The 13085-nt window shown below is 39.6% G+C and overlaps 1 protein-coding gene across 1 annotated transcript; it reads left to right on the top strand.

The window, feature by feature from the left end:
- Positions 1–3620: 3620 nt before the first annotated feature.
- On the top strand, positions 3621–9956 carry LOC113030684 (putative transcription factor Ovo-like 1). The gene is made up of 4 exons (XM_026182341.1): positions 3621–3912; positions 4057–4286; positions 7284–7473; positions 9559–9956. The coding sequence occupies exons 1-4, from the start codon at positions 3813–3815 to the stop codon at positions 9879–9881; spliced, it is 843 nt and encodes a 280-aa protein (XP_026038126.1). The 5' UTR covers positions 3621–3812; the 3' UTR covers positions 9882–9956.
- The last annotated feature ends 3129 nt before the right edge of the window (positions 9957–13085 follow it).

Raw genomic sequence — 13085 nt, 5'->3', positions numbered from 1 at the left:
CATCAGAACAGTGTACATCACTGTCACAACAGCGATTGTTTTCATTCAAAGGCTTTTTCCTATAATGGCGGGCTGCTCTCTAGTCAAACTGCCTGGGCCGATTTTTTTGTCCCAGTCCAGCCCTGTATGCAGCTCATCTGCAGTCTGGTGTTACCTACATCTTCCTATTCGGAAGGCAGAATTTCCGAGTTCTGAGTACAATCGAAAGCACCACGACTGCAGTTTTTGTGTTGGATGTAAAAAGCGCACATGACGCTGTGATGTAGGCTCGAATCATGGCAGCGGTCAACGACAGTCCAGGTGTGGAATTTCTCTCGTGGAAATATGCACATTATTTTTTCCTTTCTATTAGTAGGTGGCACAGTGCACTTGTGGCAAGTAAGCAAGCTAGAAGACTGGCAGTCTTGCTGGGTATCCAGTTACAGAAGCAACACATTAACAAGAGAATTCAGAGTAAAACCAAAGTTACTTTTCCTAGTAACTAGTTACTTTGAAAGTAATGAGTAACTTGAAGTAACTGAGTTACTTTTGATAGAAGTAAGTAGTAATGTAACTAAGTTACTCATTTAAAGTAACTTACCCAACACTGTCAAGGACACATCTAAAACCTGCAGGACACCGGCTCTCGAGGACTGGGTTTGGACACCACTGCACTAGGTGATCAACACCAAGGCCAAAACCAAGTGTGTTTACAGAAATAATCCCTGATTTGCAGACCCTCTTACCAAACACAGTCATTTAAAATTTCTTAAATCAACTAATTTGTCTTTTAAAAATCATAATATAGTCAGCAATTAAATTTGATCTTACTTGTTCTCCACTCTGGGTTCTTTGTAAATTGAGATTTCAGCAGTAACTAGAAGATGTGAATGCAGTATTTATGTCCAATCCTTACGGCTACTGTTACTGAAACCAACCAACTGAAAAGATAACAGCCACAAGAAGCAGTACCCTCTATGGTGAAGGAAACTAGAGGCCAAGATAAAGGCAGAACAAAGGACAGCCAACTAACTGCCAGAGCTGTTAAAAGATGTGATGAAGAAAGGGATGCTTAAGAAGTACAATAAGCAGTCCGTATCTGTGGCCTTAGAAATTAGAACAGCCCTGCCAAGGCTGGAGAAAGAGCAATACTGGAAGAGAATATGGGAAAAGGATGAAACATTGCTCAGTGGTTAGTGGATCTAAGAGCAGACCACAATAACCTCCCTGAACAAGATCCAGGGACCATCATAGTGGCAGACATCCATGAAAGAGTCTCAAGCAGGAAGACTAGACAGCGCTAGGCCTTGACATAATCATATGGATCGATATTTGTGATTTGACTCAAATTTTGATTAAAGAGGAATGCAAAATGTTTCATTTTCTTAAGGTAAGATGTCATAACATAACCAGAAAAGACAATGTATGATTTTTAAACATTGTTACAGCTTTTTTTTTTTTACATTTAAAAAATTTGCAAATGAATGAAATTGTTGTAAAATATAAATTTCACAGTGACAAACAAATGACAAATGAACTGTAGCTCAGTTATTGTCAGTTTGAATCGATATGTTTGTTGGAGCGATCGAGAGAGAGAGAGAGAGTATATACAATATGCAGCACTATATGAGAAACTGTCCAAAACTAACTGAATGGCTAAACTAAAAAAGCTCTTATGACACAATACATATACAGTGAAAGGTAATATAAAGCCTGGGGAAGTAATTATGCAGCCTTGTACCTCATACAATGCATTAATGTCAGCTGATAAAATGTTCCTAACTCTAAATTGTGGTTTCAGTTACTAAAGATTAGTTGCTATCAATCAACAGACAAATGCACAAGCACACTTTTACATCCAACTGAAAAAGAAAACAAGGGCGTGGCTAACCATGACACACATGAACAGCTAAACTCAGTCTCTTTTACATTCATGTTCAAGTTCAGACAAGCCGTTCACCTAAATGTAAAGAAAGAAAGAAAGCTATCAAGTCTCCTCTTGTTACTGACATGAAGGTTACCTTTTTTAATCTTCAAATGTTTTCAAGTTTAATATGCATTTGTCAAAACTTGCAACAGTGACTATCCTCTGAGGAAGGCTGTGTTTGAATATCTTAATCTGTGGCTTTTTCTTTCACTCTGTACTATACTGACACGTCAGTGAGTAGACAGAGTGATAGGTATTAGATATTATTCAAACGGACAGTTTTTTGTTTACTGCAAAATAATGTGGAGCTGCCTTGTTACCATTTAATTTTCATGCTGCTGCACACAGGCATGTGCTTTGCATACAGTTAGAGTGCAGCTTCAGAAGGGAACCTCACAGTATAGTCAATAGCCTTAAAGCACATTTAGGAAACACTAACAATACAACAATACACTAACAATACAAACACTAACATTACACAGCAAAAGATTTATTATCAAAATCTGAATTCAATTAGTCTGTCTGAAGATATTTTACTTACACAAATTAATATCTTGAGTAAAGTAGGACAATATATGCTTATCCTCCTTTATAAAGTGAAATAAATACAGACTTTGCAGTTGTGTTTTCCAGATTTGCATTACATTCATCACTTTCTGAACCCTCATATTCAATGACCAATATCTACAATATAAATGCTTAGTAAGCAGTTAAAATATGGGACTTACAGCACATAAATGTAGCAGATAGGTAGAGCAGATCTGTGTTTGTACTAGTGTACAGTTTATACTACATGATCCTCCTGATGGTCTTGGAGTGACCTCTACTGAGATTTGCATGATGAGGTTTAGACTCTGACTTACACTCAGACTGTTTGAATTTGTTATGCACGCCCAGTGAAATAAGATACATGCAGTTCATTTTCCTGTTAAACATACACCAACTGCAGACAATTGGACAAGAGTGGGCAGTTTGCTTCTTTACCTTCTAGTGGTTCTGGCATAATTTGGGTCCATTTGTTTATCTGCAGCAAAGGGGGATTGTAAATCAGCAAAATTAATTGTTGTTACAGTTCTCACAAGACTGAGGGAAAATCTTTTCTATATGTTCATGTTGCCTAATCAGTATCTAACAGACTTCTGGATACTGGATACTTTTTTCACTGTCATATATTTCCATATAATGCTTTTCTGTTCAGTGCTACAGAGGGTGTAAATTATTCCTATATTCACTGTGCAAGTACCAGGGGACAACACAAAAGGTGCCATCATATATGCAATTATGTAAACAATTCAGTCAATAGACTGCAAGTGCTTGCCATCTTTTTTATTGAGTATGAATGTCCTTTGTATGCGTTCAAAGAAGCTCTATAATTCCTTCAAACAACTGCAACAGAAAAGCCATAAAAAAGAGAAAGGGCTGATTTACCTAGCAGTTAAGGCTGTGGCTCCACTGTGCTTGCTCCTGTTACTTAGGCCATGCCCTTTGTCTGGGGCCAGGGCTTGGTCCAGATCCAAAAATTTGCATGCCAAGGGCCACTTGAATGTGAAGCTCCCCGGATTCTCACTACCTGACATGCAAAACTGGTGGAGGACCAGTTAAAATGGCACACACGCACAATCAGCACAGGTGTACTCCTGCTAAGAGTGACGCTCCAACCGCCCATCCTTTACCAGAGCTAAAACATTCACCATCCTTTCCAGAGAGTGTTATGAAAATGAGTGCTGTGATTTTACTAGGACACTCTACTTGCTGACTGTCAAAGGAGATGGTTGCACTTGTAAGAGCAGAACACTGGACATTAGCAAATTAAATCTCTTAGCACTGTGACAGGATCAGGGGGCAACGTTTAAATAAGAGAGAGGTCAGGAAATAGAAGAAAACCAAGAAGTGACAGATTTAAAGGATGCCAAGGTCTTTCCTTGTGAAAAAGAAACGTGGGCCATGTGGAGCATGGCAGTGGAAAGAATCAGAACAACATGAGTGGAAAGAAGAAAATCCACAAGGTATGAATTTCAAGTGGCTTCAAGTTTAATTTCTGCTGTCAAAATGTTAAAGCCGTAACAATTAGTCTGTATCACAGTAATTTACTTCAATGTCGTAATTTAGTCATGTAATCTACCTATCTGTCTATCTATCTAACTACATAGTGAGTGAAAATATTGAAAAACAGATATCCTGCAGTCCTGGCACCCAAGAGCCTGCCGCCATGCCTCAGCCAGTAATCCCCTCAGGACGTGATGCAACAAGAGGAATTATAGTGCCAGTACCTTTAGCAGGACTGGGAGGACCAAGAGCTGATACCAGGCCGGACTGGTCTACTGTGATGCTCCGGGGCTCCTACCATCCCAGTACAATGGCACTGGTCAGCAGAGCAAAGGTGAGAAAGGTTTTCTTGCCAAAATACAATATCACTCCTTTAATGTGAACAACTAACCCAGTGTTTAGTGCATAGTTATTAGCATCATGTGACTGTTGGACTAGTGGTGGACTAGTAGGAGGTTAGAAATTTGGGCAAGGATTCTTAGGACATGACCTTAGGCAGGACCACAGACGACTGCCTCTGGAATATATGCATCATCAGACTCACATTTTTTGTGATGTAAGACACAGAGTTAACAGAGGTGTTTGTTGGAGCTTACAGTTCAAAAGCATGAGATGGTAGTGAATTCAATCAGTAATCAGTGAAAGGGTAATATCCTATATTACATTCTCTGGGTAATTTTTTTCTCTTCCACTTGATATATATATGTGGCTTTCATCACAACTTTGTATGTTGGGGGGGGGGGGGGTAGATGCACTGTGCTTGGGAAATCAGTTCAGTTCAATACAACCATAACTACATTTTTTTTTTGATTGATTGAGTTCATAATATACACACACAAACGCAAAGCAGGATATGAAGCATCGCCAAATGTTGTAAAGGCTCCCCTTTTAGCACATTCACTTCACCAGATGCACCTTGTTTCTTTTCCTCACCTTTGATTGGGTGTGGTGCTTGGCCTTAATTGCGCTCACCTGTCACTCGTTATATAAGGACTGCACTCACCTACCCCTCACTCTTTCTTCACTCCCACATGGGGCGGCAGCTGAGAGATAGCCGTCCATGTGTGTCTTTCCTTCCTTTAACCATAATTCAATAAAATGACAAAACCTGTAAATGATTGACTGCTTATTCTCATTCTAATCGGATGAGCCCATGATGATGACTACTTAAACTCTGAACCTTCCTTCCTCCAAAACACCAAATATGTTTCCAAACCAATATCCTTCCAAGTCAAAGACTAGAAAATATGGTGAAGCATATCTTCCTTTTGGTTTCACCTACACAAGTGCCAAGGTAGGTCTACCCTGCCTTGGTTTTCCCTGCGTTGAGAGCACGCGCTGGGCTCTCCAAATCACGGACAAACAGAATCCCACATTCTTGATTTTTAGTTCACAAACACTTCTTGTAATGACTAACTATTCCTGACATTTTGGAGATGTTAGTTCTTTATACATTAAAGTTACAGTGAGATACAAATAACATCAGGCTGATCCTGCCACAATTTGTTCCCCTTGTCCAAACCACAGACAAACAGGATCCCACAGTTGTTTATGTTTTTGAACCCATTTTGCACAGAGAGGCATTTTTTGAAAAATGTATTAATAGCAATGTTGAATATTACACAGGAAAAAAACAACTACACGTAAAATAATTACACTGTGACGCCTCTGCCTTTCTAAATGGAGGGACAGTAACTACGTGTGTGTGTATATGCAAGCGTGTAAAACCTGAAGATGGTAAGAGTAACAGTATTTTGTCTCTATCCGCCATTCTGCAATTCATCTCATGTAAACAATAATGTGTCACACAGCGTGACGTGAAAAAAGGCACATGGTGGGGGGCGCGAACATTTTTCTTGTAAAACAAAGGGGGCCTAGCAAAAAAAGTTTGGAAACCACTGTATTAGAGGGTTTTTGAGCATGAACCACCTTATTAAGGTCATGCCACAGAATCTCAGGTCAGGAACCTAAGGGGGCTTCAGCTTGAGGTCATGAACAGATGACCAGACATTCTCCGTCAGGATGTTTTGGTAGACAGCAGAATTCATTTTTCCATATATATAGGCAACAGTGGTAATCGGAGTGGTGACCCTCAAACTGGGCAAGTGGCTCCAGCAGATTCAAGGAATGACATTTGAGTTCCCTGTCCAATCATGCAAATAGATAAGATACTGTGCAGTATCCTGAAGCTCTCAGGCCTCTGGTAGAGGACTTTCAGGTCATTTTAGATGTGCTCATTATTTGACCTATAATGTGGAATGCTCCAAGTTTATGTAACACGTCTGATACATTTTCCATTTAACTAAAAAACAACCATTTATTTCAAGTTCTTTAAATTAGTTATTAAGATTAAAAATCATATTTTTCATACAACTCTAAGGCAGTAGGTAAGTCCAGAAATATACACATAGCCAGATATGTTGGAGAGGGACAGAACTACTTTACATGTGAGAAAAATACTGCCCTATGAGGTCATAACCACTAAAAAAGGGGAAAAGAAACTCAAACACAGGACCCTTTTGAACTTCCCATTTATTTTGTTAACAGAAAATCTGTTAAGCATTTGTGACAATTAATAGAACAGCTGACTTTGTGATTTTTACTAGAGCTATTCTCAGTACACCCTAACTACTGAACACGGACACATGGCTGGCAATTTCATCTGCTTTCATAGATGCTCATACTGTGAACATAATCTATCAAGAAAAAGGTGCCATATTATGCAAATCAAATTGTAAAACTATCCATTTCTTATTCACTGGTCTTCTGTGCAATCAAGTTTGAGTTCAGTAGACCGACATTTGTACTCCCTTTAGTGGCCATGAAATTCATTATTCATATAGGTCTGTTGATTGCATTGTACATATCTGCTTTTGAACTGCTGTGGAAAGGATAAAAATAAAATTCTTGATGCATTCTTGATAATATTATTAAACTTTTAAGGCTAATATTATACAGTGAGATTAATTTAGCTCTATTTAAGAAAATATATCTATTTTTAAAAAAACTGCTTTTTTATGCCATGCTTGCTGAAAGATGGAAAAAGCTAGGGGTGATGCACTAGACTAATTATTGGGGCTGCAATATTTTATCTGCACAGATAAAATGTGTATATATAGGATCAATTCAAGAACTCCGTACCCACTCGTTATGATTTAATGGCTTATAAAGGAACTATTTGCATGGAAGGTGTACTGGTGTCTTGGTACACTGTACCATGTATTAGCAATTTGTAATCCTGTTTGTTACTTGTAAGCTAAACAGAGCAGAGAAAAGATGATTGTTACAGTGAAGTTTTGTCATATTTATTCAGTAGTTCTCTTCCCATCAGCCACGTCCCCGTACTTCCCCTGTCTCAGGTCACTTTGTTTGCTCAGTGTGCCACAAGATCTTCCCTCTACAACGCATGTTAACCCGCCACTTGAAGTGCCACAGCTTGGTGAAGAGGCATCCTTGTCGGTTCTGTGGCAAAGGATTCAATGATACCTTCGACCTAAAGAGACATATGCGAACACACACAGGTTAGGAATGTTCTAAATGTATTTTGTTGAATCCACTAATCTTTATCAAATTAAAACCCTTCGCTGACCCTTAAAAATGCATCCCTTTAGAGCCCTGGGGACCAAAAATGGTCCCGCCCCAAAAGTGCAATAAAAAGATTATATATTCATATTTTTTTCCACTTTAAATTGGTCAGTCTTTTAAAACTACTTCTCCCTGAAATATTCATATAAAGTTTTAATTATATTTTCATTGTTTTAACCCTTTAAATCCCAGTTTTATTACATGAGCGCCCTGTTTTTTTAGCCCCAAAAAACAAAAAACTAAATATTTTCCAAAAAAAACATTTGAAGTAATATTTGTTTGTTATTATAATTAGGCCTTTAGATGGACCAAAGATTGGCACCAACAGTCATTTCGATCGCCTTTTATTTTTTTTGCAGGAGCGCATTTCATAAAATGCACACACTATCGGTCCCAATCGACCACGCCCAAAAAAGTGCTATAAAAAATTTATATATTAATATTTTATTCCACTTTAAATTAGCCAATCTTTTAGACCTACTTCTCCTTGAAATATTCATGTCAAGTTTTAATTACATTTCGCGGATTTTAACCCTTTATATCCCGGTTTCGTCACATGAGCGCACTGCTTTTTTGCCCCAAAAAACATAAAACTTGAATATTTTCCAAAAAAAACATTTGAGGTAATATTCAATTGTTATTATAATTAGGCCTTTAGATGGACTAAAGATTGGCACCAACAGTCATTTCGATCGCCTTTTATTTATTTTTTTCAGGACCAGAAAATGGTCTCCAGGCGGCAAATGCTCCTCCTCTAGGCCGAAATAAGTGCATGTTGCCGGGGTAAGTCGCGACGATCACCGGGGCACGATCACCGGGGACTGCTTTTTCCAGCCCACACGTCCGATACCACGTGACAACAAATACGTCATTTCCTGTTGACTAAAAAAAAAAAAAAAAAGCACCCTCTAACGGTCCTAGGGACCGAAAAATGGTCCCGCCCGATCAGCAGGCGAAGCCGCTGCTGCACGCCGGAAATGAGGCTTCGTTTCCCGCAGGTCTGTCCAAGCAGCCCGCTGTTTTCCAGCAGGGATCAAATGTGGAGCAAGGGCGCCACCCGGTGGACAAATAAAAAAATTACAACTCTAAGGCTCATAGACCAAAACGAGACGGAGACATAAGTAATCACCAAGACATTAACGGTAATAATTCTGCAGTGAAAAATAGCGTTTATAATGGAAGTCAATGGCCAAAAATGGTCCCTAGGGCTCTAAGAGGATGTGTATTGTTAGCTTAGCCACTGAAGCTAATTTAAGGAAGTCAGACTTGAATTTTGAAATGAAATTATGCCAAACTTTTTTTTAGAGAATTTGGCTATATTCCATTCAACACAGTGCAAATGGCTTGTAACTGAAAAACTAAAGGGACCAAAAATGGTCCCAGGGCCAAAGAAGGGTTAAAAGAATCACAATCAATTTTATTACAAGGGAGTACATTTTATTATATATGTTATTGATAATATAATTAAGGGATTAATGGGTTTGCTGTGTATCATTAGTTGCACTTGATTGAAATGTAGGTTCTTAGTCATCCAGTTCATGGTAATCTAAGAAGCTTGGAAAGAAAAGTGACTGGACATCTTCAAGATTTTTAAAGACCGTTCACCTCTCATCCATTTAAATTAGCTGTGTTGGTTCAAGGACACATCTAAAACCTGCAGGACACCGGCCCTTGAGGCCTGGAGTTCCCCACCCCTGCGCTAGGGTTTAAATACCTGGGAGTCTCCATCATTTGGTTTTAAACCTAAAGAAGCTTTGTGGATGACAGATGAAACGTCTTAAAAAAAACTTTAAGAAGTCCAGTCACTTTCTTTCCAAGCTTTTTACAATTGGTTGAAATCTCCAAGAATTCCTTTGTGGGATTTACAGTAACTTTAAAGTGACTGGCATTAACGGAAATCAACAACAAAAAATTTAAATAAATGGAAAATCTGCGTTCAGTCATTACATGAGCTCTCTGACAATGTCAGCCTTGGTGGAAAGCTTAAAGGAGAAACTGTCTTTTGTCTCTCACTGCTACAGGTATCCGTCCCTACAAGTGTGAGCTGTGTGAGAAAGCTTTCACACAGCGTTGCTCTCTGGAGTCGCATATGAGAAAGATTCATGGCGTACATCAGCAGTATGCTTACCGCCAGAGACGCTCCAAGATCTTTGTATGTGAGGATTGTGGTTATACATCAAGCCGGCCTGATGAGTACTTCCTCCATGTGAGACAATGCCACCCTGGCAGCCCTGCTCTCCGCAGGTACTACCGTCGTCAGGCTCATGAGAACAGCACCTTTCCATCAGAAGATCGTAAACTCAGTCCCTATTTGCTCTACCCAGCCTCTGCATACTACATGTAGGTTTTATTCTAATGCTACATTATTTCATAGATCTTACAAAACTATTCAGAAGTAAGTATTCCCTTGTGTAATATGTAGGCCATGTGTGTCAGTATACTTGCGCTAATACCCTTTTGTGCTTATTTACTGTTTTGCTTTTAGCAAATGCTTTTAATCAAAACCTTAAAATAAAAATGAAGGTTTGTACATTATTCTTAATGTTTTTAATCTATCTGTAATCTACTAAGCCTGACCTGTTAAGTTAGCAGTACTAATAAAGAAATTCCAAATGTTTGCTCGGAAAAAATAAATACTTTTCATTAACAGTTAGGTAGGTATAGGTACGTTATGTTGTGTTTTCTTTCAGTTATTAGAAAAGCAGCCTTGCAAAACTGATTTTATTGTCATTTATATTTTTGTAATAGGAAGAACCACTGAACTTATATATATTTTGGAAATAAAACTAAATTTACCCTTACCTTAAGGTGGTGCGAAGTTCTTTTTACTACTACTACTTTGATAAATCTAATATGCACCTGTGCTTGTGGGTTGTTTTCTGCTGTCCCTTATCATGCACTTCTCTATAGTTGATGCTACCAACAGTGAGGACTTTGCTGTATCTATTTTTACTTTATTTTTTTCTCTCTGAAAAGAACGGTAGGGATGGGGCTGGTTGCTTTAAGTGATTTGGTTGGGCAATTCAGCATTACTAATGAAAAGTAAAGAACGGGTTGCTGTCAGTGCTGGTGCACAACAGCCCTTCAAGCTGGCACATAGCCTATATAATTATATAAAATTATCCATCCATTCATTTCCACTTATCCTTTTTAGGGCTGTGGGGGGCGCTGGAGCCTATCCCAGCTGTCTTAGGGCATGAGGCAGGGTACACCCTGGACAGGTTGCCAGTCTGTCACAGAGCTAACATATAAACAGGAGACAACCAGTCGCACTCACATTCACTACCACATTCACACCTGTGGGCAATTTAGTGTTTCCAATTAACCCATCTACACTAACTGCATGTCTTTGGAGTGTGGGAGTACCTGGGAGAAGCCACACAAACACCGTGAGAACATCCAAACTCCACACAGAAAGACCCTGGCCTGATGGGGGAATTGAACTCAGGCTGTGAGGCAACAGTGCTAATTACCGTGCCACCATGCTGCCCCTATATCAAATTATATTTAAAACATTATATATATACCCATCAGCCCACACGTGTGTCAGTCCATCAGGCATCGGGCACCCAGTATGCCAGATTACTAGTTTAGTAATCTAGATCTAGGGAATTAGTGAGAAATAAGTGTGTGTGTGTGTGTGTGTGTGTGTGTGTGTGTGTGTGTGTATAATTCCCCACTCACCCCTTCAGATGGTCTCTTATCCTTCATGCATTTGTCCTCTACCAGAGGCCTTGGAGCTTGAGGGGCCTGTGCAGTATCTTTATTTCTCCTGGGCGGGGGGCTCTGTTACCTTCACCCTCCATATCTTCTCTAGCTCCTCTCTCAGCTCTTGAATTTTCTTGAGTTTCTGATGTTTCTTCTTCCTGATGTTGCTATCACTTGCTAATGTTACATCTAGCTGACTTCCTCTGCTTGCCCAACACTACTATTCCAGTAGTTTGGCCATCGCTAGTTTGTCTGGAAGCCCCACTGGATCTTAGCTCGGTCATTCTCAGTGTATCCTTTGACCCTTTGACTTCCAGGCCATACTCAGCCTCTATGCGTTCCATGCATGCCCTAATTGTTTCTGTATACTATGCTGGCCACAGGGTTATGGCGTTCCATGCATGCCCTGCGTGCTAGCATCTTGCACCCTGCTGTTATGTGCTGGATCGTCTCAGAGCTATATTTGCACAGTCTGCACCTGGGGTCTTGCCTGGTATGAAAGAGCCCAGCTTCTATGGATCTTGTGCTTAGAGCTTGTTTCTGTGCTTCCAGCTTAGTACCTCTGTGTTGTCTTTCAGTCCAGCTTTATCCAGCAATTTGTAGTATTTTTCAATATCAGCCACTTCCATTATCTGACAGTAGTAAATGTCATGGTGCGGCATAGGTGTTGACTGCCTGGATCATGTTCTTCCTATTCAGATGACTCCACAGGACTTGAGTGGGAAAAGTGTAATTCACTGAGGCACACTAACATATTCTGGTAAGGTACAATGCTACATTGTACCTTACAGCTCCCTCGGTGAACACACATGGACATAAGCATTAAACCTGATCAACCTAACCCAGAAGAAGTATATGGCTGAACTGGTTATAACTGGTTTGTCTGCACTAAGCCAAGTTTGTGACCACCCTCTTGTGGCCAGGCCTGCAAATGACACGTCCTGCTACGTCTTCAGAACAGTTAGTAAAAAACAATACTGACTTTCACCACAAACATCATCATTTGGCAGAAACACACTTTATCAGGTGTGATGGCATGCCACACATGGTAAGCTCCACACCTCACCACCCGTTGATTCACTTAATTTAATTTACAGTCACTACTTTAAAATATTCTACTTATTGTTCAATATTGTTTCTTTATTAAATGTATTTATTTTTCCATCACACCTTCCAATGTTTATATGGCGTGCACACATATGAACCTTGCAAGGTCAAAGTTCTGTTTTATGTTATATTAATACATCTTTCTTTGTTTGAGTTACCTGGGGGTTGGCTTCTCCTCCTGTCTGGCAAAAGGTGTGGCAAAGGGCTGGGAGACCTGAAGTACCACTGACAGCCTAAGTGGATTGCACCACATGCTTCATTGCCTGGGGGGTGTTTCATGTTTGTTTAATTGTTTTGTATTAGTTGCTTATAGCCATTTTGTTTTCCCCCATGTGTGTCATTTGGTTTAGCTAAACCAGTATTTAAGTTCCCCCGTGTGTCATTTCAGCAGGTCAGTTTGTCATATGTTTGTTTGAAGTTTTGTTAATTATTATTAGTGATGGCCAAATGAAGCTTTCTGAAACACTGAAGCTTGTATTGAAAAACGGTTCATTACTCGAAGCTTTTCAACACAGTCCTCTCCGGTGACATCCCGTTGCGAAAATTTTGAAGAGCAGCTTGAATCTGCAAAATAAAACGGACTGCTCAATTATCACTGCTCACTCAAGAGTGGAGTTCTCTCTGATATTGGGCCACCGTTCCGTTGCTTTGAACATGTAATTGGTTTTGTTTTCTCGATTGGGGGGCTGAAAAAAAATGTAATGTGTATTTGCGTAATACATTTTGATGAATA

This window comes from Astatotilapia calliptera, chromosome 10 (assembly GCF_900246225.1).
Source record: "Astatotilapia calliptera chromosome 10, fAstCal1.2, whole genome shotgun sequence".
Classification (NCBI taxonomy): Eukaryota; Metazoa; Chordata; class Actinopteri; order Cichliformes; family Cichlidae; genus Astatotilapia; species Astatotilapia calliptera.
The sequence above is the reverse complement of the archived record's forward strand: the minus strand, read 5'-3'. Positions and strand labels throughout refer to the sequence as shown.

Excerpts from the sequence above, each read along its gene's own strand:
- LOC113030684 (XM_026182341.1), top strand. The coding sequence starts at position 3,813 with ATGCCAAGGTCTTTCCTTGTGAAAAAGAAACGTGGGCCATGTGGAGCA. Across the intron at positions 4,287-7,283 it reads CACTGGTCAGCAGAGCAAAG|CCACGTCCCCGTACTTCCCC; the intron begins GTGAGAAAGGTT and ends TCTTCCCATCAG. Across the intron at positions 7,474-9,558 it reads ACATATGCGAACACACACAG|GTATCCGTCCCTACAAGTGT; the intron begins GTTAGGAATGTT and ends TCACTGCTACAG.